Raw genomic sequence first — 26,638 nt, 5'->3', positions numbered from 1 at the left:
CTCAGATAACTGGGTGGAGAGCAACTCATGATGCTAGGACTTATATCTACACAGTCTGTCCCAATTTCCAAAGCACTTACATTCCCACTTGAACAATCCTGTGTGGTGTTATCATCTCTAAATAAGGAAACTGAGCGGCTGAGAGGTTTAGTGACCAGAAACAAAGTCTCCCGACTCTGTGTCAGGCGTCCCCACAGCTGCAGCACGAGATGCGTGCTGTAAATGCAGAAGCTCTGGACTGTCTCCACTTCAAAGCATCGCTGTCTATAGCCACACACCAGCCAGCTCCATCTCCCTTGCTCCCTGGCCCCAGCTTCCTGTTTCAAAGCAGAGCTCGGCTGAGCTAGGCCTGCATCGCCCAGGCCAGAAACCGCAGAGGACCTGCAGCTAACAGACAACAAGCTTGAGCCTCTAAGGGACAGAGAAAATGAGAAGAGATTTGAGTTCAAACTGCAAGAGAAGAAACAGCAGTGCAGCAACACCTTTTTGCAGCCAGCCACCAAAAGAGCTGCCGCAGCTTCGCACAGGAAGTTGATCAACCCCAGAAGCGCTGCTTCTTGCCCTCTGCCCAGAACTAAGCTGAGCCGTGACCATCCTGGGCCCACAGACTGGGGAGACACCCACCTCCAGCCACCTCCGCTGGCCCTGCAGGCAGTGCAGCAGCGCCGGTTCACATTTGCTGAGCAGAGGGTCCCAACGGTGAGCATCCCCGGAGCTGCTGCCCTCAAACCACGAGGGATTCGGGGAGCAGGCGGAGGCAGCATCCGTGTCCAACAAAGGAAGCGTCTCGCACTCTGGCCTGGGGCTGCCCCCCGAGGTCTGGGCAGCGTCTGCCAGTCCCTGAGGAGCCTTGAGAGTGAAGGGTGGAGAGAGGGGCCGAGGGTGCTCGTGGGGCCCGTCCAAGCTGGCAGCCTTGGCCTCCGTCTCCTCAGGGCTCTGACGAGGGGCCTCGGCCTCTCTGGATGGCGGGCAGCCTTCTGCTTCTCCCCGTTCTCCAGCAGAGTCCAGGGAGAGGCGAATGAAACTAAAGCTGGAGGTAAAGACATCCTGAGAGCCGGCAGGGGCGGAGGGGGCCTTGGGGCCACTTCCGAGGCCGCAGCTGGTGCCACTCACCTCCTCCGGGGACAGACAGCCTTTGGTCCAGCCTGCTTCCCGGCGAGGGCTCAGGGCCTCACGGCTGTCCATGGACGGCAGCTCCCCCTGACTCCTGGCGTCCCTGGGGTCACGCGACCTGGGGAGCCTGTTGGGCGGGGTGGTACCAGCTCTGGGCTGAGTCCCAAAGAGCCCTGGGCTTCCTCTCGCGGCCGCCAGAGCCAGGCCTCGGTGACCCACAGAGGTCAGAGCCGAGGCTGCTGTGCTCCTGGGAACAGGACTCCCAACCGAGGGACCTCGCCACTTGCCTCCAGGGTCAAGGCCACATGGTTCAGCCCTGGACTCAGGGTGGTGGGACTCCTCACCACACACCCCTCCCTGGGCGCAGAGCGGAGCACCCACGGGCGGGGACAGGAACCCGATCCGGGGCCCAGCTGCGCTTCTCATGTAGCCCGGCCTCCGTGCCAGCCTCCTCCTCCGAAAAGATGCTGCAGGTGACAAGCCATCCAGGCTGCCTGGGAAGAAAGAGAAAACAGCACCGTAAACACGTATATCTCCCCGGCTCAGCTGGAACTGCGTTTGGAGAACATCCTCGGGTTCAGAGGTCATCCCTCGGCGCGTCTGTCAAACAGAGACGCTGGCTCAGTGGTCACTGGGCCGACCTGGTACAAAAACCCTGCCAGGGACACAGCACAGCATCCCAGCTCCTCTGTTGAGCAGAGCAGCCGGCACTGCTGTGAGTTACGACAACAAGTGAGCGAGCACGTTGGAGACAACCTCGGCAGCTCCCTCTGAGCCTCCAGCATCCTTCCTCGTGGTCTTTTAGGAGCATCAGCGCTTTCATCCTGGAGTGGCCTGGAAAGCAAACCATCTGAAGGCGAATGCCAACGCACTCCTCAAAATGAGATCCAATCACCTACTCTGGCTACTCTTCACATATACGTGTGGTTTCGTCATCTGTCCCTGCATGCCTGCAGACCATGGAGAGCTGGCTGAGACACAATCTGTCTCCATCTATTCACTTCAAAGCGAATTACGGGAGGCCTCGCTTGCTGTGTTTTCCAAACCAGGGGCTGTGTTCCCCTCCCAGCTATGCGAGAGGGAGAGAAACAGTGAAAATCGTTGACACCTCTCAGAGCCGTGATGCTACAGCGGTTGAGAGCGTAGGCTCCGGCACCTCCTTTGCCTGGTTCGAACCTGGTTGTGCCGTGGTGATTTCGGACACGGGCTGCAGTAAGTGGCAGCCTGCAGCAAGCAGCAGCGAGCTGTAGCTGGAAGCAAGGTCTTGATTCTTAGTTCCCAGACCGGGAGTCCTCCCCCCTGGACCACAGGGGCCAGCGGCTCGGGCCTGGGTCCCTAGTTCTTGCCTGCCTGGTCAAGAATGAATACAGGCGAGGAGGCAGAAGCTAAAGAGAAAAGTAAAAATGTTTATTGGAAAAGCAAAGTGCATGCAGAAAGACGCACGGGCAAGCTCAGGGAGAGAGTCCGCAGAGTCGCACCTTTGGGGAGTTTAAATTCTTTATAAAGGGGTGGTCTTCCGGGTCTTTGTCTTCTTCTTGGCCAATCATACTGTTTTGACCCCAGGGGTAATCTGCTTCTGGACCCTCCCCTGGGTGCTCACATACCCCTCAATTAAGATGGATCCTATGGCAAAGGCCTCTGGGAGAGAGATAGCAAGACATTATGGTCTGGCATTCCCTGCCTTTTTGACCCCATGGAGGCTTTTACGCATGCATAGTGTCTCCCTTGTCCCAAAGATGGGGAGTGTAAGACCTCTTGATCTCTTCACAGGGTTTAGCCCCTCTCTATCCCTGCCATAGAAGTGTCCAAATGTCCAGTTATCTACCCTATTTCTGTTGCTGTTTCTTATATCAAGGTGCAGATCTCAAAATATACACAGGAGTTCGGTCATAAATATGTAGTCTGGAGCCCAGCTGTCTCTTGCCTTTGGAAATGTAAACAGGGAGCTGGTAATGGATGTCTGGCCTGGAGCTCATCTTCTTCCCACCCCAGAGGTATGAACAGGCCAGCTGTAAATGCCTAGCCTGGAGCCCATCTATCTCCTACCTCAATTGCTGGCTGTGTGACCTTCCACAAGTTACTTAGCGTCTCTGTGCCTCCGTCTGCTTATCAGTAAAATGGAGATATCAACAGTACCTCTCTCCTGGGGTGGCTGTGAACATTAAACTAAATGAGTTACTATAGACAGGCAGCTCAGAACAGTGCCTGGCATCCATAAGTGTGATGAAACTGTTAGTTACTACTTTTACGTTCTATAGCACCTCGTTACTCATTATGTGTCCTCATCCACATGAATTTCCTTTGTGCTCTACCAAAGTCATGTGAATCAACCAGACCAGGAATTATAATTTTCCTTTTATGGTTAAGGAAACTGAGGCTCAGAGAAATTAAACAGCTGCAAATGGCCGAGTGACCAGGGCCAAAGTCTCCTGACTCAACCCACGTGGTACTCTCGCCTTGGGGCCCTGCCGCACCTCGAATCACACTGAATGGAAGGGGTAAAGCAGGAGCAGACAGCATGAAGCACAGTTGTACGGATACACAGCCTGTGGCAAGAAGTGGAGCACAGCTCCCCGCCAGGTCCACACATCTTGCCCTGCCTCCCAGAACACAGATGGTCCCGGGACCTTCGTCATGGTAAACAGAAAGCTCTAGGCATCTAGGATACCGCTGTGTTACGATCATGCCCTGCATTTAAGTTGCTCAATAAATGGTGAATAAATGAATGGATGCGTGAATATACGGAGGGAAAGTAGAATGGATGGATGGACGGACAGACGGACGGTCTGGGGTCCATCCGACCCCAAAATACACACTTTTTCTATATCCTTTGCCTCCAAGTATGTTACTTAGGATAACAACTTGAAATGACAAGAAGTCAGAAGAAAGATTTTTTTCTTTTCTTTTCTTAATTATTTTTCTTTTCTTCCATGCAAAGTTGGCATCAGTAGAAAAGGACATGAGGAAAATGTACAGAAAATGTACAGAAGGAATCATTAATGTTGGACCACTCACTAGGATGGCTACTATTAAACACACACACACAGAAGAACGAGTGCTCGTGAGGACGTGGGGAAATTGAAACCAATGTGCACTATAGGTGGGAGTGTGGAAATTCTTCAAAAAATTAAAAATAGGATTACTACATGGTCCAGCAATTCCACTTCTTGGTACCTACCCAAAAGAATTGAAATCAGGTCTCAGAGAGATATCTGTGCACCCATGTTCATAGTGGCATTATTCGCTATAGACAAAGGTGGAAGCAACCCAGGTGTCCCTCAACCCAAGCATCTCTCATCGAATGGATGGATCAGACAGGATCCATCCACACAATGGGAAATTACTCAGCCTCATAAAGGAAGGAAATCCTGACACCTGTCACAACAACGATGAACCTCAATCTGGAGGACAAGATGCTAAGTGAGGGCTTCCCTGGTGGTGCAGTAGTTAAGAATCCACCTGCCAATGGAGGAGACACGGGTTCAAACCCTGGTCCAGGAAGATCCCACATGCCACAACTACTGAGCCTGCGCTCTAGAGCCCACGAGCCACAACTATTGAGCCCATGTGCCACAACTACTGAAGCCCACGCACCTAGAGCCTGTGCTCCGCAACAAGAGAAGCCACCGTAATGAGAAGCCCATGCACCACAACTGAGAGTAGCCCCTGCTCGCCACAACTAGAGAAAGCCCGCACGCAGCAACGAAGACCCAAGGCAGCCAATAAATAAATCAATAAACTTATTTATTTATTTCTAAAAAAAGATGCTAAGTGAAATAAACCAATCACAAAACGACAAATATAGTTTGATTCCACTTATACGAGGTCGCTAGAGGAGTCAAATTAATAGAGACAGAAAGTAGAAAGATGGCTGCCAGGGGCTGGAGGCAGGCAGGAGGCTGGAGGGGAAGGGGTGGCGCGGGGGAGGGGGGCAGTTAGTGTTCCATGGGGACAGAGCTCCAGTTCGGGGAGATGAAAAGGTTCTGGAGCTGCATGGTAGTGACGGATGCACGACAGCGTGAACGTGCTTAATGCCACTGAACTGTGCACTTACAAATGGTTAAGAGGGTAATTCTATGTTGTATATATTTTACCACAATAAAAAAGTTAAATAGACCCAATTGGGTCACCATGCTCTCTGCTCCCAAGGAGACTCGTCCTCGCCCTCAGAGCTTTCACCATCCGACAGCCTCCCTGCACCACTGGGGCAGTCAGCACAGGGATGCAGGAGTTCAGGACAGGGCAGATGGAGGCCAAGAAGGACGAACTCGCCTCTGCCTGTAAAGCTCACAGAACATTTTTTAAACAGCAAGGAATCCAAAAGGATGTAGAGAGAACACTGAATTCTGGCTTCAATGACCAAAGGAAAACAATTCAGCAATTTCATATCTTGAGAACGAAGTCCTGTTAACATCCATATGGTCTTTTGGCTTAAAGAGATTTTTAACTAATTTTGTAATACAAGTCCAGTCACCCAAATAACCTTTCTGAAGCTAAAAGAGCAATGCTAAGTGGAAAATAATTTGCTTGAAGTTTCATTTCTTTTCAAATGCCTCCGGGCCCTTGGGCCTGAGTGGCCCTTCACAAAGCCACTCAACCAAGGGTCTGAATTCTCCCAGGTCAGGTCCAGCTGCAATGCCAAGCAGTTCCCTGAAGGGAGCCCATGTTCCTGGGGTGGCGGGGGGGGGGAGGGTGGTTCTGGTAAGATGCCATCAGGTCACAGGGTTCATCAAGTGAGGAGCTGAGAGGCAGGGGTCCGGAACGGGGGTGGCCCAGCCTGTGAACCCACCTGTGCACCAGACACTGCCCCGTCCCCGGGTAAGAGCTCTCCCAGAAAGTGGCCCAAGAAACAGAGACTGTCACGCAGTATCAATCCTCACCCTCCAGAGAGGGCAAAGACGCTGACAGAGTCGGATCGGTAGGGCATCTCCGGGATGAGCTAGAAGCAGTAAAAGAAACCCAAATGAGGCACACAGCTGCTCTGAAACCTCTAGGAGAAAACGCCAGTTCCCCAAAACCAAAGCCCCCTTTTTCACTTGGGTTTTGTTTTTTTTTTTTTAATTTTTATTTTTTGAGGAAGCTCACGATGTCCCTCTGGCCAGAAACAAAATACTACTTACACATCCTGCCTGAAATCCAAGCCCCGCCTCCACACCCTGTGCTTAAGGAAGGGTTATGATGCACTCAGAGCCTGCAGAGAACGATTCCTTCCTGACACCTTGCTGCAGTCACTCTGGGAACAGAGGTCCAAGGGTGCAGGAAGTCAATCATGGCAAGGTGAGGGAACGCCCAGAAACCAGTGTGCCCTCTGTTCTTTATAAAACCCAGAGATGACTCCACCCTGCCCATCCGGCCCCGGAAAGGCTGTGGGGGAGACAGAGCCTCAGGCAGCCTTCTCCGCCCCACGCAGCAGCACACTCCATGGCAGATTCTAGGGAGGGGAGCGCAGGTGTCTTATTCCCTCCCCATCATGCAGACTTGCTGGTCCCAGGTTTTGTGGGGTCCCCACTCCACCCCCATCTATCCCAGTGAGCTCTGAGATTGAAGAGAAGTGAAAGACAGGGGCTTCGACTAGACCCAGATGTCAAAGGGCTTCCATATGTAGTCCGGGAGCATCTGCTTATATAACTTATGGGGAAAATTGGAGAAAGTCAATGTTACCAGCCAGGTCAGCAAGAATCCTGTCTGCCCTGCCTCTAGTGCTCTCCCTTCATCCCTCCAGAGCCTTCCCATCCATGTCCTTCAGCTTCCAACTCCCTTCCCCAACAGCTACCTCTTCCAGGCCACCCAGCTCGTGGGCCTTCATCAAGAGGCCACGTCACTCCTCTCCCCTATTTATTAACACCTGGCACTGTTAGTCATCATCTTTGGTGTATATAAATTGTCCCCAACTTATGCTATTTATAAGCTTCCTGAGGTCCTTACAATTCTCCCCCGAAATCCTAGTATACAGAGAAGGCATCAATATATATGGCCAGATAATACTCATCTTTGAATAGGAAATCTAAAATATGCAATGTAAGAGAACACGATACTCATGAATTTACTCAGATCTTAAAACCAAGACCTAAAGTTCAAATCTACACAAAATGCTCATGTGCCCTTGGGCAAGTCACTCAGAGATTCTAAGGCCCGGGGTGGGGGGGAAAGCATGTCTGCCTCCTGAAGGGGAAACACAGGGACTCAGAGGCCGTTCCTTAGGATGCCTAGAACAGTTAGAGAAACACAAGCACACAAAGACTTTACAAAACATGACCTGGGCATAAATGTACAGGGGAAACATAAGTGAGCATACTCTTTTCATGGAAGGAATTTTAATCCTTTGTCATGGTCAGGGCATAGACTTTTATAAAACGTTCAGGTTAACCAAAGATTCTGAATCACAAAGAAACCACACATCCCTGTGGATTAACTTGTTTTCCAAGAACCAGAATCCAATTATATACACTTAACACAAACACTTGACTGAGCACAAGTTCATCTTTCTCGGATAGTTCAGAGAGCACCTGGGGATTCGGAAGTGCCTTCAGGTTGTTTTAATAAGCACCTAGTGAGCAAGACAAGTGCCGATGTGAACTAAGCCAAGCTTTACTGCATTTCCGTTTTAACTCTGTGGTCCACGTCAAAACCGGTCCTCGCTGAACACAGGATGCTGGGTGGGGATGCAGACAAGGGCAAGACACCGCCCCCGCCCCCAGACTGCTTACGATCCATCACGGGATGTAAGTCGTGCACAAAAACTGTCACAGATGGAATGGCTACTCAACCCCAGAGGAAGGAGAATTTAATCTGAAGTTAAACGAGTGGGTCACCTAGTTGGCTCAGTTGGTTAACCTGTCAGTTCCCTGACCTTCAGCAAAGCAGAGGCTACCTGAGCTCCAGAGAACTCCCCAATTATGTGCCACCCCAAAACTCACCTCCTGGGGTTGAAGGGAAGGATGGGGTGAACGTGGACCGTTCTGGGGGACTCAGGACGACTCTGCAAACAACCTGGGCTCAAGAGTTCTCCGTGAGCCTGACCAGAACTTTCCTGCTTGTGAGACCTCCTTCCTTCCATCCCCGGCTCCCAGCAGGCTCTCCTGCCCCCTCCTTTATCCTTCGGCATCTCCCTCCACCTCTCCAGTGTCTCTGGGACTTCCCTGGCAGTCCAGCAGTGAAGACCACGCACCTCCACTGCAGGGGGCACGGGTTCCAACCCTGGTCGGGGAACTAAGATCTCACATGCCACATGGCAGCGCAGCGTGGCCAAAATTAATTAGTTTTTTTAAAAAAAAACAAACCTCTCCCATGCCTCACCCCATCTCGGACTCAAACCCTGTCCCAGAGGGAGCACAGCGCGTGATCACAGGGGCCCTGCCCTCCTGGGGCTGGCCATCCTGGGGTGGGGTGGCAGTCACACAACCACATGGATGAACACAGATGGATGGATGACGGACAGATCCGTGAGGCCCAGCCACAGGGCACAGGGCCCCTGGCTTTGTCCACTGAGGTCTTGGAGTGGCCCTGGGCTAAGACCTGACAGGTGAGCAGCAGGTACGGCGGCCACAGGGGAGGCTGCTGGGAAGAGCACGAGAGAGGAAGGAACGGGTCTGGAGGGGCGGGTGGGGGACACTGGGGACGGGCAGGGGACGGGATGGAGCCAGATGCTACAGCGCTGTGGGCGCATGGGGACTGGATCTTTGCCCCGAGAGCGATGGGAGGGCTTTGGAGAGAGGCAGGACCCGATCTGCATGTTTTAGGAGATCCCTTTATGCAGAACAGACCATATGGGAGCAAGAAAGGGCACAAGGAGAGCAGTCAGGAGGCACCAAGCCAAGGGCAAAAACAAGCCTGCAGCACACAGAGGGCAGGCGCCCTCCTGACGTCTGTGTCCTTCTCTGCTCTGCACACCACATCCGTCCCAGGTCTCTTACGTGACAACACACAAGGAGCCCACTTTCTTCTGAGCCTTATGGGCGCACCGCCCACCCTCCATCACCCTCCCCCGACCGACATTTAGACACAGAAACACTTTGGGGCCGAGTGAGTGATACTCTCAATCCTTCTACAAAGAGCCCCTTCCAGAATCATCCTAACTAGTTACCCAGATGCCTACCTTTTTGAAAACACCCCTTAGGTCCACAATGTCTTTCTTTTTCCTTGTCATCTTCCACTATTACACACGTATCCATATAAAACACCCCTATGCCCAGCACAAGCCAGCCCCATCCTCAAGAACCTAAGCCTAAGTTGGGGCTAAAATTAGAAGTCCAACAGGAAGTCTGTTTTAACAGCACCATCTACAGACAGGAAGGACCAGAGGTGTGTGCACGCACGCTCGTGGGTGCACACATGCCTGAGTGCAATAAAAATACACTCGCAAGGGAACTTCCCAGGTGGTGCAGTGGTTAAGAATCCACCTGCCAATGCAGGGGACACGAGTTTGATCCCTGATCCGGGAAGATCCCACATGCTGCGGAGCAACTAAGCCCGTGCACCACAACTACTGAGCCTGTGCTCTAGAGCCCGCAAGCCACAACAAGAGAAACCACTGCAATGAGAAGCATACGCACCACAATGAAGAGCAGCCCCCGCTTGCCGCAACTAGGGAAAGCCCACGCGCAGCAATGAAGACCCAGTACAGCCAAAAACTAAATAAAGTAAGTTTATTTTTAAAACTACACATGTAAGCGTGTATGTACCTACACAAACATTTATACAGAATGCTGATATATATACAGCGAGACAGAATGTCACACAAGGGAAGGAGTCCTCCCCACTCCCTTCCAAATCTGCCTCCCAAACCAGCTGACAGAGTAATTGCCACAGAACTGTGGACTGGGCTTGCTGACACCTCGAATTCACAAGCTCACACTCTCCATCCATTTGAAACGCAGGCATTTCCCCAAACATGATTACTCATCAGCTGCTCTCGGTGAGCAGAGCCCCTTTACCCTGGTCTAGCATCACCGACATCTTCAAAGCAGCGTGTGCTGAGGGAACACACGCCAACAGGTGTGCAGGGCTCGGGGCGGGGCGTGACAGCAAAGCTCTGTCTGTTCTCCTGTCAGCCTCCTGGTCACCCAAAGACCAGGAGCTTTGACTCCGGGGCTGCAGACATCATTTATAACAGCCTCACCATTGGAAGGGCCCAATCCCACCCTGAATTGCGATTTAATTGGCTACAGTGTCAGCCCCGAGTCAATGAACTGGACAGACTCTTCTGCTTGGAACACAGGACACACATATGTGCTAAAAGTATGAAGAAAAGCAAAAGTATGATAAATGCAGCAGAAACTGGTCAGGGGAGGGGGACAGGACGCAGGAGGGATTCCACTTCTCAAGCTGAATGGTGTGACCATTCTCGAGCAGTATATGCAAACCTATGTATAATTATATAGCAGACACATAAATATAAGTTTTATAACTGTGAGATATTCTGTGATAGTTTTTCAAAGCTGCAGTCCCTGCATCAAGGCAGAAATATCCAGAAGCAGACGCAGACCCAGGCTGTGAGCAACCCCACACAGGAGGCGGGAGAAGGCCTCAGGGAGGAGGAGGTGCCCCAGGAGGTGAACTGAAAGGATGAAGCTACAGAAGCCAGAGGAGGGTGGAGGAACAGCAAGGATGCTTGAGAGGAGACGTGACAGTGTGAAGAGGGTCAGGATGGCTGGGAGCACACAGGGCGAGGCCGCTGGGGAAGAGGGACCAGCCGGCTGTGCGCAGGCCCGGGGGGCTTCCAGGTGGAGGCGGGGTGAGGCAGGGCCCTGCGCTGGAGAGAAGAGGGTTAGAAGCTCGCTGTGTGCAAGCAGAAGAGCCAGGAGAGTGGACGATGCGACCTAAGGAGAAATTCTGGAAGAAGAGGGAGGCTCGGGAAAGAAGGAACCAGAAGGGACCCAAAGAAACCACTGGTGAGTCCAGGCGGTGTTGCGTGAGGGACACCAGTCACGCCGCATGCAGCCCATGTGTCCAGCCCTGCGCACTGTCACCACCGTCCTCGGCTTTAGCTCCGCAGCTGAAACGCTGAGAGTGGTTCCCAAACAAGGCTGTACATTAGCGTCACTTTCAAATGTCATCTTTTAAAAATGCCACAGTCCAGGCCACACCCCAGGCTGATGAATTCACAGGGAGGGGGAATCAGGCCTGGGTCCTCTGGCCACTTCCCGGGTGACTCTGTGGGCAGCGGGCGGGGCTGGGAGCCTCCCCTCTGCTTTAGGGGGGAGTCCTGTGCAACCTCCTTGCACACTTGGCGTTCAAGCCCGTCATACACTTAACATTCACAGCACTGCAGACCGTGTCTCCTTGCAGAATCTTCCTCTCTTGTTTCTTGAAATGTGGCTGCAGGTGCCGACTGCTACAGGTGGACAAAGTGTGGTCTGTATTTAAACCTTGTCCCCATACGTCTGTTCTAAATCTCCTCCCCACATAGGGTTTCCGCTTTTGGTCAGACAGTGGGAGTCCTGGGCCCCACGACGTGACCGCCCAAGAGGAAGAGGCAGGAGGCCGGCAGCTGCTGGGCGCTGTCTCACTTCCCTGGGCTGCAGTCAGGAGACGGGGGCCCAAAAGCAGTTCAACATTCAGCCCACTTTGGTGTTTAAGGGTCACAATCCACACGTGCAACATGCAGTGTGGGATCCTGGGTTGGATACAGGAACAATGAAAGGATATTGGTGGAAAACTCGCAAAACGCGAATAAAATCTGTAGTTTAGTTCATTGTACCAATGTTAATTTTTTAGTTGTAATGACCCTACCGTGATTATATATATATAATATAGGGGATGTGGGAAGACATTCAGGAGCCTTTCTGAAACCTTGAAAATGTTAAAGTATGTGAGCCGAGAGATGGGATTCAGAATGTCCTGCTTGAGCAGTGGAGGAGCTGAGGGTACGGGGCGTGGAGACTAATATCACCCTGTTTGGTCCTGAAGGATGGCTGGTTAGCCAAAGACGGGTAAGATTCCTCAGAGGAGGAACAACCTAAGACAGGCACAGCCGCAGAGGGGCCAACAGGGGTGGTGCATAGAGCCTTCCTTATATCACTCTGTTTGGCCCTGGAGGATGACTGGTTAGCCAGAGACGGGTAAGATTCCTCAAGGGAGGAACAACCTAAGACAGACACAGCCGCAGAGGGGCCAACAGGGGTAAGGCACAGACCCCTAATATCTGAGAGAGGTCTCCTGCCCCCAGGGCTGTTTTGCTCTTCACGCCCAGCTCAGATCCACACCTGCTCAACTCAGACCCAGGAGGCAAACAAAGATAATAGCCCCAGTCATGTGAGGCCTTTGATTGTTTATGGGATTAACCTGGGAGTGTTAGCCGAGAAACCAATAAAAGCAATGTGGGATGAGTCAGCAAGGCTCTTGATCCTAGAGGTCTTGAGTCCCCCGGTCCCATCTTTCTCTTCAGTCTGTGTCTGTGTTTTCGTCAAGCTTGCAGCACCCGTCACTCACCTCGAGTCGCTGAGCTGGTCTCGGCAAGGGGAAGCTGGGTGAAGGGAATTCTGTATCATCTTTGCAACTTTTCTATAAATCTATAAGTATTCCAAAAGAAAAAGTTTATTTAAAAAGCATGTACAGGGGCTTCCCTGCTGGTGCAGTGGTTAAGAATCCACCTGCCAATACAGGGGACAGGGGTTCGAGCCCTGGTTCAGGAAGATCCCACATGCCATGGAGCAACAAAGCCTGTGTGCCACAACAACTGAGCACGTGCTCCAGAGCCCATGAGCCACAACTACTGAGCCCACACGCCACAACTACTGAACCCCGCGCACCTAGAGCCTGTGCTCCGCAACAAAAGAAGCCACCGCAATAAGAAGTCCATGCACTGCAATGAAAAGTAGCCCCCGCTCTCCACAACTACAGAAAGCCTGCACGCAGCAATGAAGACCCAACAGGGCCAATAAATAGTTTTAAAATTTTTTAAAAATACATAAAAAATAAAAAGCATACACACACACACACACACACACACACACACACACACACACACACACACGAGATTTATGGACCTGTGTTTTGCAGCAGGAAAGGGTATGGGCTCTGGAAACATGACCTGAGTTTACAATTTAGCTCTGCCACTTCTGAGTGAGTGCTATTGGGTTACTTGCCTCTCTGTTGTCTGGTCTGTCACCTGGGACTCTACCTCACAGCATTGCTGGGAGGGTAGAGAAGGTTATGAATTTCTCTACCATGCCTGGCACAGAGTAACCATTCAAAACCTATTTTTTATTTGCAATTCAGGAATAGAACAAAGACAAGAATATCATCCTGAAGCCAAGGCACCTGAATATGGCCACCTGCAGGCAGAGTTCAAGGTAAAGATAGACTAAAGCATCCTCAGCTCTGACTGTAAGCTGTTTTCTGTACTGAGGAGGCTCCTGGGGGCCAACACACAGACACACACACACACACACACACACACACACACGGCATCCAGCATGGTGTCTCTGGACACTCAACCCACTCTCTATGTTGGCCAACACCTGCCTACTCTCTGATCCAATTTCCTGAGTTCTGTTTTCTTTCCTTTTTACCCATGGAACCCTTCCTCCAGCTGAAGCAGGTAGTTGAGGAATTTAGCAGCTAGAGACTCATAAACCCCGTAAAAGGGCTGGCTCTGAAATCACTGAGCAGCTTCTCTCCGTGGTGCTATTAATTCTCATAAACGATTGTCTTTTTCTTTCCATGTAAAGTGCTGCTCAAAAATCTGATCACCATCTGAACCTCCTCAAGAGTGCTGTTAGCTACAGATGGGTGTCTCTAATGAAAATTTTAACTGCTGCCCTAATAAAATATGGATAAACCAGAAGGAGCCCTCTCTGTAGCTGTTATTTCAAAACAACTAAACAACTGAAGTTTCTACTCTTATTTTTGCAGTAAAGAGCTGCAAGCTCTCGCATCCACCCTCACAAAAGAGGCTAGTCCATCTGTAAAGTTCACAGTTACCTTTTTAATGCCATATTTTATGCATGGGCTTATTTTCATGGCTTTCTAAATGCCCCGCTTTGCATGACAAATTTGAGATGTGTTTATTAAAAAATTATCTTAAGTTGTCAGCACTTCACACATAAGTAGTACTCTAGGGCCCAGACTGTCTTTCAAGGAAGCCCCTACTTTGCACTAAATTTTTATAATACTCGGAATGTAAGCCCACATCAAAGGTTTGTGCCACTTTAAATGCCTGACCTTAAAAATGATACAATTATCGCATTGCAGATGTCTGCCCTATGGTCGTATTAAAAAACAAGAGGAAACTTGGGTTTTTTTTTTTCCACATCTTAATATTGGACCTTGGTACACTGATGTGATGGAGTAAGGCAGAAACCAGCATTAAACAATTCCTATGTTATAAAGATGCTCCAAGCAGCTGTGAGCATGGGGGTGGGTGTTGATGGTGACCTGTCACCTAACTGGTTTCAAATGTAAAGAAACATTTTATAACAAAATATGACTGTCTTTTGTCTACACTTGAGGGCTCTTCTTTCATAAAACTTTTCTAGTCTCGCTTCATATTGCGATACTATATACAGCTTCCAAGTTTTAAGAGACCATCTCTGCATCCAGAAAGCTCAAATCTTTCCGATTGATTCAAACATCAATAGCATTTGCAGTTGATGAAAACTAGCAGAGGCTGGACTGGAGTTAGTTAACCTTTGCACCACCTACAAAGAAGGGGTTTGTTTAAACAGTCACACTTTCTGGAAGATGATGGTAGGGAATACTTAGGATGTTTAAGAGAGCAAACTGTTTTCAAGTATCCATTTACATTCACACAGTGCAAACTAATTACACAGAATTCTTGTCTCTTCTTGCCTTTACAGTGCCTCTTCACTCTGGAATCATCTTGAACAAAGCAGTACATTCTACTGTTAAGTCTCTGTGGATGCTTTGATGCTTAAATATCTGAAGTGTGCTTTGGTTATATCAATATGTTTCCACCCTGTGGAAAGCAACTAAACATCCTCACTAAACTTCTTTTGAAAGCTTTTGTCCCCAAAGTGGCATATTTCGTGATTTTTTTTTTTTTTATGAAGATGAGATGCTAGTGTCTCCACCAGCCACTACTATCAGAGGGGTATCACATAAACCTCTCAGATCAGGACCGTCCGCCAGAGCAGGCAAAGAGCTGGAGGTGCTGGCTGCTCCCCGAGGGCTGGCATCCAGAGTATGGTGATGACACACTCAGATGTCACAGCCGGGCCCAGGCCAGCACTGAGCTAGGTCACCGGGGGGAAATCACTCCTGCAGTCCAGGCTTCCCGGGGAGGTGTGATGTGTCGAGGGATGTGATGCCCCGGCGGGCACACATGGGAATTCAAGCCACCCACGGGGACTGGGCCCTACAATCAACCACGCCCTAGAAAAGAAACTGAGGCTCAGCATCGCAGGGGTGACAAGACCTGAAGTAGGCAGAAGGATGTTCTCAAGAGAGTCTGAACTTACCTCTGCCCCTCGTGGCTCCCTGGCCTGTCAAAGCATATCTTCTCCAACCTCAGTTTCCTCACCTGGGGAGTGTTAACCATCTCCTCCTTGCAAGGGAGGGGGAGCCCTAGAGAACCTGGCTCTGGGCCACTTGTCCACACCACCTTCTCGGCCACACATCAACCACGACGTGGATCTGCCTGCCTGCCAGCAGACGGGATGGTTCCACCAGTCCTCACCCCCTTTCCCAGGCCCAGGCAAGTAAAGACAATACATTCTTCCTCTGCCCTCCTGTTCACAGCTCCCCGCTCACCAGCCCTCTCTGTTAGCATCTTTCTTCAGATCAGCCCCCTGCACAGTGGTGAGATGTCAGTATTGTATTTACGAGCTCATTCTAGTCCTGCCTTCCTGACACTGCAGTCTAGTCACCTTGAGGGCACAGCGTCTACAGACAAGGCCTGTGTCACATCCAGAGATGACTAATCTCATCTGTCAGATATGAGGTGACCAGTTCAAGACTCAGAGAAAGGGCCTGGCATCACAAACTGGAGCTGCATTCTGTCAGCTCCTACCTGGGGGATCCAAGAAAGTTACTTAGCCCGTCTGTGCCTCAGTTTACTTGTATACAAAATGGGCAGAACCCCCATACCTTGAAGGACCGTCTGAGGATATGATAAAATCACTAATGTATATTTTCAAAAGTCCATCAGAGCTTGTGATAAGCGGTGATCTAGGCTCAAAAACTCTGCTTCTTTCCCCAAGTTCTTCTGGGCACCTGAAATCATCACTGTATTCTAATAACATCTCACAATTTTCCTGGACAGTGCTATTCACTGTTACCCAACAGTTTGCTTCTGAGTTAGTTTTGTGTTAGGTTTTTTTTGTCTTCCTATCTTCCTAAAAGGGTAGAAGACAGCAAAGAGAAAATAAACAGGTGACCATAGAAGCACAGAAGTCCATGGAGATTTCCAAACTATCAGAAAAATATCAAACTATAAGCAATTTCTGACAAATATAAGAAACTCCCGCAGATTTTAGTTGATCTATATTTTCCCCTAAAGCTACAGAAATCCTTGCCACGTGCACGCCTCGACCAGCCACTGCTTTAAAAAGGGAAAGATTTGGACTTCCTAGGTGGCGCAGTAGGTAAGAATCTGCCTGCCAATGCAGGGGACACAGGTTCAATCCCTGCCCCAGGAAGATCCCACGTGCCGCGGAGCAACTAAGCCCGTGCGCCACAACTATTGAGCCTGCGCCCTAGAGCCCCTGAGCCACAACTATTGAGCCCATGTGCCACAACTACTGAAGCCCATGCACCTAGAGCCTGTGCTCTGCAACAAGAGAGGCCACTGCAATGAGAAGCCTGCATACTACAACCAAGAGTAGCCCCCGCTCACCACAACTAGAGAAAGCCATGTGCAGCAACAAAGACCCAACACAGCCAATAAAATAAATAAATAAATACATAAATAAATGAATAAATAAATAAATTTTAAAAAATAAATAAATAAAAAATAAAAAGAGAAAGATTTTTAAACCCCTTCTCGTTCTCCTTAAGGGAAAGAATCACATTTCACACTTTTTTCTCAACACTCAGAATCAAGAGTTTTGTCCCTCTCTCTTTTCACTTACCTTCTCAGTCTCTGGGCTATTTTTCTCGACTTCCAGCAATATCCAAAGGCCAATTCCTTTTTTCTAAAACATGTTTAATAGAAAAAACAAACTAGATGAGTCTGTTTTTCTCTAGAATGGGTTTTAAAACTTGAGTTAACTCTCTCTAAGGGAATAGAGCTTCCTCTGTACACAGACTACTCTGAAATAAATGAGGCCATCCTGGGTAATAAACTGGCTTTAATTCACTTATTACACTGAAGGAACGTGAAAATGAGATCGGATGATTGCTGAGGTATTCTTCAAGGAATCTGGGAGAACAGGAGACAGGTCGACAGACTAGAAACACAAATGCACCTTCCCGGGTTCTAAAAAGGGAAACAGATCGTTCCTGCGAATTGAAGCTCAGCGACTGCAAATCAGTGAGCAGGACACAGACACCAGATGAGCTGCCCAAGATTAATAACAGGGCTGTTTGTGAGAACTTACAAACGGAGCGAGCCTACATGGGTTTATTAAAAAGTGAATCAGGTCCAACTAACTTTATTTAAATAAGAACTAATAGAAGCAACCTAAATGTCCATTGACAGGTGAATGGATAAAGAAGATGTGGTACATATATACAATGGAATATTACTCAGCCATAAAAAGAAACAAAATTGGGTTACTTGTAGTGACATGGATGGACCTAGAGACTGTCATATACAGTGAAGTAAGTCAGAAAGAGAAAAACAAATACTGTGTGCTAACACATATATATATGGAATCTAGAAAAATAGTACTGATGAACCTAATGGCTGGACAGGAATAAAGATGCAGACGTAGAGAACAGACTTGAGGACACAGTGGGGGACGGGGAGGCTGGGATGTAGTGAGAGATTAGCATTGACATATACACACTACCAAATGTAAAACAGAGAGCTGGTGGAGATCAGCTCAGTGCTTTGTGATGACCTAGAGGGGTGGGATGGGGAGAGTGGGAGGGAGGCTCAAGAGCGAGGGGATATGAGGATATATGTATAAATACAGCTGATTCACTTTGTTGTACAGCAGAAACTAACACAACATGGTAAAGCAATTATACTCCAATAAAGATTTAAAAAAACGAAAAAGGAAAAGACAGTAGAGAGAGAGTGGCCAGGATGGCAGAGTAGAACGACCCTGGGCTCACCTGCTCTCACAACAAATTCACAGCTACTTATAGGACAACCATCGATGAAAAAGATCTTCCACAACTAAAAGACTTAAAGAAGAAGCCACAGAAAGACAGCTATAGAGGGGTGAACTCGTGATGTAGTCAAGCCCCCTGGGTGGGCGACACACAAGCTGGAGAATAATTACAATTGCAGAGGTTCTCCCAAAGGAGTCGGGGGGAGGGGTCTGAGCCCCATGTCAGGCTCCCAAGCCCAAGGGTCCTGCACTGGGAGGATGAGACCCCAGAGCACTTGGCTTTGAAAGGCCAGCAGGGCTTACTTTCAGGAGCCCCAGAGGGCTAGGGGAATAGACTCCACTCTTAAAGGGTTCATACAAAATCTCACACGCTCCAGGTCCCAGGGCAGAAGCAGTGATTTGATGGGAGCCTGGGTCAGATTGACCTGCTGATCTCAGAGAGTTTCCCGGAGAGGCAGGAGGCAACGGCAGCTCACCCTGAGGACACAGACACTGGTGGCAGGTGTTTTGGGGAAGCTCAGTCTACCACGTGGACACTGGCACTGGCAAGGGCCACTGTGGACTCCTCCCTCTAGCTTATCAGCCCCAGGACCAGCCCTGGCCCGGCCCAATAGGCTGTACACACCAGTGCTGGGGTGCCTCAGGCCAAGCAACTAACTGGGCAGGGACACAGCCCCACTCACCAGCAGACAGGCTGCCTTAAGACTCCCTGAGCCCACAGACACCTCTGGACACGGCCCGTCCACTAGAAGGCCCAGGACGCAGCCCCACCCTCCAGCGGGCAGGCCCCAGCCCCTGGGCCCCAGCCCTGCCCTCCAGGAAGCCTGCTCTAGCCTCCAGACCAGCTCTACCCAACACGAGGCAGACACCAGATGCAAGAAAACCACAGTTGCAGAGCCTGTGGAAGCAGCCCGCCTACCAGCAGGCCAGATCCTACACTGGGACAAGCTGGGCCCTGGCCCCACCCACTAGGAGGACACCCCAGACCTGCACCCAACTGTCAGTACCTGGCCCCCACACCCAGCAATCCAACACCACCTCAGGGAGCCCTGGGCCCTGCAAGCAGACTCAGGGCTGGCTCTGCCCACCAGTAGACCACCACTAACCCCAGGACCTGGCTTCACCCACCAGTGAAGGGGCAACAGACCCAGAGGCTCCTGGACCCTGACTCCATCCATCAGTGAGCCAGCGCTGGCTCCGGGGCCCCCGAGGGTTTGGCAGTCAGACATCCCATGACGTGGCCCCCGCCAACCAGTGGCCTGCAGCCCCCACACAAGGCAGGGGCTGGCAACCAACCAAACTGAGGCCAACCAAGCCTACCAGACCACCCACATAGCTCCCCACAACAGAAGGACCCAAGCAGCCCTCACAGAGGGAACCCCTAGAGCATACAGCTTGGGCGACAAGAGGGGAGTGTGCTGCTGGGACACACAGGACATCTCCTCCAGCAGGCCACCTCTCCAAGGCTGGGAAACACAACCAACCTACCGGAGACATAAAAATAAAAACAGCAAGTCAGGGAAAATAAAAGATAAAAGCCCAGAAGAAGAACGAAGGGAAGTGGAGATAGGCAATCTACCCAATAAAGAGTTCAGGGTAATGATTAGGAAGATGACCAAAGAACTCGGGAGAAGAATGGATGTCCGGAGTGAGAAGCGAGAAGTTTTTACCAAAGAGTCAGAAAATATAAAGAACAACCAAGTAGAGATGAAAAATGCAATGACTGAAATGAGAAATACACTAGAAGGAATCAACAGTAGACTAAAAGATACAGAAGAACAGATCAGTGAGCTGGACGACAGAGTAGTGGAAATTACTGAGGCTGAACAGAAAAGGAGACGAAAGAAAAGAGGACAGTTTAAGAGAGCTCTGGCACAACATCCAGCACACTAACATTCACGTTATAGGAGTCCCAGAAGGAGAAGAGAGAAAGAAAGGACCTGAAAAAATATTTGAAGACATAATAGCTGAAAATGTCCCTAATCTGGAAAAGGAAAAAGCCACCCAAGTCCAGGATGAACCCAAAGAGGAACACACCAAGGAACCCTGTAATTTAAATGGCAAAAATTAAAGATCAAGAGAGAATATTAAAGGGAAAAGCAACAAATAATATACAAGGGAACTCCCATAGAGCTATCAGCTGCTTTTTCAGCAGAAACTCTACAGACCGAAAGGGAGTGGCATCATATATTTAAAGAGATGAAAGGGGAAAATCTACAACCAAGAATACTCTACCCAGCAAGGCTGTCGTTCAGATTTGATGGAGAGATCAAAAGCCTTACAGACAAGCAACAGCTAAAAGAGTTCAGCACCACCAAATCAGCTTTACAAGAAACGTTAAAGGAACTTCTCTAAGTTAAAAAGAAAAGGCCACAACTAGAAACATGAATATTACAAAAGGAAAAACCTCGTCACCAAACATACAGTAAAGGTATGAAATCATCCATGCACAATGCTAGTAGGAAGGTTAAAAGACAAAAGCAGTAAAATCATTCATAACCATAGTAAGCAGGTAAGGGATACAAAAAACAATTCAATGTAAAACATGACATTAAAAACGATAATCATGATGAGAGGAGAGTACAAATGCAGGGCTGTTAAAAAGCATTTGAAATCAAGAGATCAGACACGTAATCATATATGTATGCTATATATAAATCATAGTAACCACAAAGCAAAAATCTGTAATAGATACATACACAAAAAAAGAAAAAGGAATACAAATGTAACACGAAAGACAGCCATCAAGGGAACTTCCCTGGTGGCACAGTGGCTAAGAATCCACCTGCCAATGCAGGGGACACAGGTTCGAGCCCTGGTTCGGGAAGATCTCACATGCCACGGAGTAACTAAGCCCATGCTCCACAACTACCAAGCCTGTGCTCTAGAACCCTCCAGCCACAACTACTGAGCCCACACACTGCAACTACTGAAGCCCATGTGCCTAGAGCCTGTGCTCCGCAACAAGAGTAGCCACCGCACTGAGAAGCCCGCGCACCTCAAGGAAGAGCATCCCCAGCTCACCATAACTAGAGAAAGCCCATGTACAGCAACAAAGATCCAGAGCAGTCAAAAAAAAAAAATGGACCTAATTAAACTTAAAAGCCTTTGCACAGCAAAGGAAACCAACACCTTTATGAAAAGACAATTTACTGAATGGGAGAAGATACTTGCAAATGATATGACCAATAAGTAGTTAATATCCAAAATATATAACCTCCCTTTTTGACCCCCGAGGAGCCTTCCTGCGCATGTGCAGTTGGGGAGATTTCCCTGACCTCAGGAGTGATAGATGTGATCATCTTATCTCTTTGCTCCAGCAGAGCTCAGCTCCTGCCAGTAACTTGGTCCTTCGAGTCTCTAGGGAAAACAAAGCTTCAATTTACCCTGCTTGACAAACTCCAGCTCCTCAGCCCAGGGTCCCGTCTACCTCCTACCTCAAGATGCCTTCATTCTAGAACTGAACTGAACAGAACACCCAGGCAGGCGTCCACTGGCCTATGGTAAATCCTAGGTATTGTTTTCTAAAAACTGTAATGTTACTGCTTCTCCAGTTAACAGCTGCCACCAGCTGTCTTCTCCCCATCTCATTCTTCTGAGTGAAACACCTTGGTAAAGCACTTCTTTGCTTCTCAAGAACACAAATAACAAATGTGGACAAGGATAGGGAGAAAAGGGAACCCTCAAACACCCTTGGTGGGAACGTAAAGTGGTGCAGCCACTACGGCAAACAGTACAGAGATTTCTCAAAAAACTAAAAATAGAACTACCATATAACCCAGCAATTCCCCTACTGGGTACCTGTCCAAAAAAAACCAAAACACTAATTTGAAAATATACAGGCACCCCAATACTCACTGCAGCATTATTTACAACTTCCAAGATGTGGAAGCAACCTAAGTGTCCATCAAGAGACTAATGGATAAAGATGATGAGGTGTGTATATACAGTGGAATCCTATTCAGCCACTAAAAAAAAGAATGAAATTTTGCCTTTTACAACAACACGGATGGACTTGGATGCACAGCAATGGTGCACACGGGCATCTACGATTCTCCATCATGGCAGCATCTCTAAGGATGCAGGCAATGCCACACAGGTCCTTCCAGGAACCCTCAGCTACCTCGAGAGACCTACTAGCTGAGGAAACTTTGACAGTAAACATGTGTATGAAGGAAAAGTTTATAAAATTATATATATATATATTTTTTTAATGAACTATTTTCTTGGGCTCAAAAATCAACCTACAAGTGTTTTCACATGAAATATTCCTTCTTACCTAGATCCCTGTCTTTGAGAATTAACATGAACAACGAGAGAGGCCCCAGAGCAAGGCCACTCTGAGAAGTGTGCTAGGGTGGGGTTGGGGGCGGAGGCAGAGAGGGGAACCCCAAGGCCCAGCGACCAGCCCAAGAGAAAACAGATGTGTCATTTTTGCAAAACACACCAAGACAGTGCCACCCTTTGTGGTTAGGAGGAGCCTAGTGACCGGAGAGCAGGATACACGGAAACGTGTGTGAAATCTACACAAAGTGCACACAAGCTGCATGCACAGTATCAAGGTTCTCGGCTTTTCATTATCAATAACATATTTTAAAGATAGATATTCTTTCCATACACTTACAACTGGAACTCGCTAATCAGCTTTGTTTGAAATCCACCCATCCAGAGATCATGTTTGTGGGCACATTTTCAATTATACAACTAATCCTGGGAGAGGGCCAGACGAGACTGAAATCAGGGGTGAGTCTGGATGGGGGTGGGGCGGAGTGGAAACAAAGGGACGTTGGGGACACCACACACATCCTCTCTCCGTGTAGGAGGAGAGATTCAAGATTATTGTTGGCATGTGTTCTGTCATCAGGCTTTGTCATTACATTGGCTATAAGTCCATTTAAAGATATTCTTAAGGGGACTTCCCTGGTGGTCCAGGGATAAAGAATCCGCCTTTCAACGCAGGGGATGCGGGTTCAATCCCTTGTCGGGGAACTAACAACTCAATTGCTATGGGGCAACGAAGCCTGCACGCTACAGCTACTGAGCCCGTGTGTTGAAATTAAGACCCGATGCAGCCAAAGAAAACAAATTTTTTAAAAAGATGTTCTTAAGCAGAACCACATACACGTGGCCACAAAGATACTACTTTTCTCATAACATCCTTCGGTGCTTAGCACGGTGCTGGGTGCTCTACACACTGAGCAAGTGCTCCAATAAGCCACAAAGAACAGTTCTGATGGCATCCCAGGTCTGAAACTGCATTCCTGGCTCAGACCCAGCCTGACGATGTGACATAAAGAAATCCCATTCTTCCCTGCACTTCAGTTTTTCTTTTTGTTTAAATAAGACAGGACATGAGAAAACACATGTAAACTATAAAGTGTTGTAGAAACGAAAAGTTGTCCTAGTGCTATTTTCTAAGATTGAAAGCCCAGTCTTACCCCAATAGCTTGTAGGGATCAAACATTGTTATCACAACAACCTGGTTACTGCTCATCATGCTCCATCCCCACTACCACCTTTCCATCCAAATTATCAGGCTTTATGGTACACACAACAGATGTGGTCTAGAAATCAACTCAGAATGCAAGATGTGAAAATAACATCAAAAACCAGCTTGATGAATTTGACATCATGAGATGTCCACCACTTTCTCATTCAACATTCACTGCGCATCTGCTAAGTGCCAGGCACATTCTCTTTTGTTTTTGCTTTTGCTTTTTGGGGGCCTTCATTGGGTCTTCGTTGCTGCGTGGGCTTTCTCTAGTTGCAGAGAGTGAGGGCTACTCTTCCTTGCGGTGCGCGGGCTTCTCAGTGCAGTGGCTTCTCTTGCTGCGGAGCACTGGCTGTAGGCACGTGGGCTTCAGTACTTGTGGTGCTCGGGCTCAGCAGGTGTGGTTCACGGGCTCTACAGCACAGGCTCAGTAGTTGCAGTGCACAGGTTTAGTTGCTCCACGGCATGTGGGATCTTCCCAGACCAGGGATCAAACCCGTGTCCCCTGCATTGGCAGGCAGATTCTTAACTATTGAGCCATCAGGAAGTCCCAGCCAGGCACATTCTAAACTCTTCACATAGTTTATATTATTTAATCCTCACCAAAACCTAATAAGGTCAGGATTATTATCACCCTATGTTAAAAATAAGACCACTTAAGGAAGAGAAGAAATTTGTCCAAAGTCACACAGCTGGTTGATGCTGCGGCCAAGACTGGGAAGTCTGGCCCCCACTCGACCTCAACCCCATCCTGCAGGCCACAGGCCCTGACTCTGGAATGAGGGCCTGGGATACAAACAGATTCTTAGAGCCGGAACTGGAACCCCAAGGAGGGTATGTGGCCTGTTTCACATTTGCTAACACTCAGATATGATCCCCAAAGCAGAGGTGCTCAATGATACATGTAAAATATTCCAGAATAAGGAGATGGCTAAGAGCTCTAAGAAAACAGCACCCAGCAATAATGTCCAAGTGTAACTACCCTGCAGGATTTACGAAGTCCTTTATACAAAAGTTTCCAAACTGAAAATGTGCCAGAGTCCATTTGGTTTCAAGCAGAGGCTCGCAAGCAAAGGTCCTCCCCAGGGAACAGCCTCAGGTTTCACCTGCTGGCCACACAAAATGTATCAGTTACATGAGAGGGAAGGGCACCTCTGGAGAGGGTGACCAGGTCAAGCTGGAGTTACAAACTGCCCCCAAAGGGGCTGTTGGGTGAGTTGAGCTCTCACAATAAGGTGACAGCACACCAGAGGAGTGAAGCACTAAAGCTGAGAGTTATTTAATTTGTTATAATTAGAACATACTTAAGTCCATGTTACTCTCACTCATACTCAGTTATCTTTCTTGAACGGGAAAGGAAGGGACAGAATTAAAGCTGTGAAGCCAGGAACGGACGCCCGATCCTGGGGTCAGCCCCCCGGGGAACCCCGCTCACCAGGCACCCTCACTCAAGTCTTGAGAGAGGAAAGAGACCAGGCATTTCTGTTCCAGAGCAGCTGGGATTGAATGTGGTCCAGGATCACTTGCATCTATTCACCCAAAAGGCCTGTGAAAATGCAGGAAACGCTTCAGGGCCTTTCCCCAGCCCTCCCAAAGCAGAATTGCCAGGGCAGGAAATCTAGGAACATGTGCCTTTTGCAAGTGCCCAAGGCACCTACTTAGCGCAATAACCCCAAGGCAGCATCTATAAGAACTTCTGAGAAGGGAAGCTTTCCAAGAGGTAGAAATTTTCAAAGGGTAAAAATAAACAGATGGGAATTAACATGGAATAAGTACAAAGGGGTCCTGAAGCAATAAGAAAAATGTCAAAAGACTAAAAGCCCAGAAGGAGTTATACCTTCTGTACATATGCTAAGGACAGCAAAAAGAGGTGTGCTTCAAATAAGCCAACCAACCAGCCAACAAACAAACCAGGACAAGCCAGGCCCACTAGTTAGCGGACAAGGGTAACAGATAAGAGAGAAGACAGGGCAGAATTACACAGCTCCAAGTTTCAGGCTCATCTGTATTAAAGAAAATGATCTTCAGATTGGAAAGGATAGTGGTAGCATAATTTAGGAGGAACTGAAGCTCAAGAGAGGCAGAAAGATAGAAAGAGAACACCTACCCACTTCAAGTGAGTCCATGTCCCCAAATGAGGTCGGATAAAGTACGATCCAGCACTAAAGAAACTCACAGGTATGACCACAGAAATGTACTCATGGGCCTTGAGAAATCACGGGCCTACCAAGGGCCAAGATTGGCAAGTGTTCTGATTTTAAGAAGGAAAAAAGTAGAATCTAAGTGCCATAGCAGGGACTTCCTGGTGGCGCAGTGGTTAAGAATCCACCTGCCAATGCAGGCGACATGGATTCGATCCCTAATCCGGGAAGATCTCACATGCCACGGAGCAACTAAGCCCACGCACCGCAGTTACTGAGCCCACATGCTGCAACTGCTGAAGCCCGAGTACCTAGAGCCCGTGCTCCACAACAAGAAAAGCCACTGCACTGAGAAGCCCACGCACCACAACAAAGAGTAGCCCCCACTCGCCATAACTAGAGAAAGCCCACACACAGCAATGAAGACCCAAGGCAGTCAAAAAAAATTAAAAATTAAAAAAAAAAAAAAAGAGCCATAGGTTGGTCAGCCTGATATATATCTATGATAGATACAATTCTAAATGAATGTCTGAACAAACATGTCATGAGCAAAGAAATCCGGCAACCTCAGGGGCAAGAGAATGGAATAAAGGCAAGATAATTGCACTTCGGTGAAGCCCACTGAAATAGACAAGGAGTAAGAAGCAGGGGAGAAACTTTTACTGACAATGCACCACCCCATGCCACGTCCATTTAAGAAGCCCTTGCAAGGA

General features: G+C 48.8%; 1 protein-coding gene across 1 annotated transcript in view; it reads right to left on the bottom strand.

The window, feature by feature from the left end:
* The window catches only part of DISC1 (DISC1 scaffold protein), a 348,040-nt gene that overhangs the window by 295,338 nt on the left and 26,064 nt on the right, over positions 1-26,638 (bottom strand). The window contains exon 2 of the mRNA XM_057736515.1: positions 625-1,607. Within this exon, the coding sequence (XP_057592498.1) occupies positions 625-1,607 (983 nt within the window). The remainder of the gene's footprint in view (positions 1-624; positions 1,608-26,638) is intronic.

This window comes from Hippopotamus amphibius, chromosome 5, assembly GCF_030028045.1.
Source record: "Hippopotamus amphibius kiboko isolate mHipAmp2 chromosome 5, mHipAmp2.hap2, whole genome shotgun sequence".
NCBI lineage: Eukaryota > Metazoa > Chordata > Mammalia > Artiodactyla > Hippopotamidae > Hippopotamus > Hippopotamus amphibius.
Note: the sequence above shows the minus strand (reverse complement) of the source record. Positions and strands in the feature narration are given on the sequence as shown.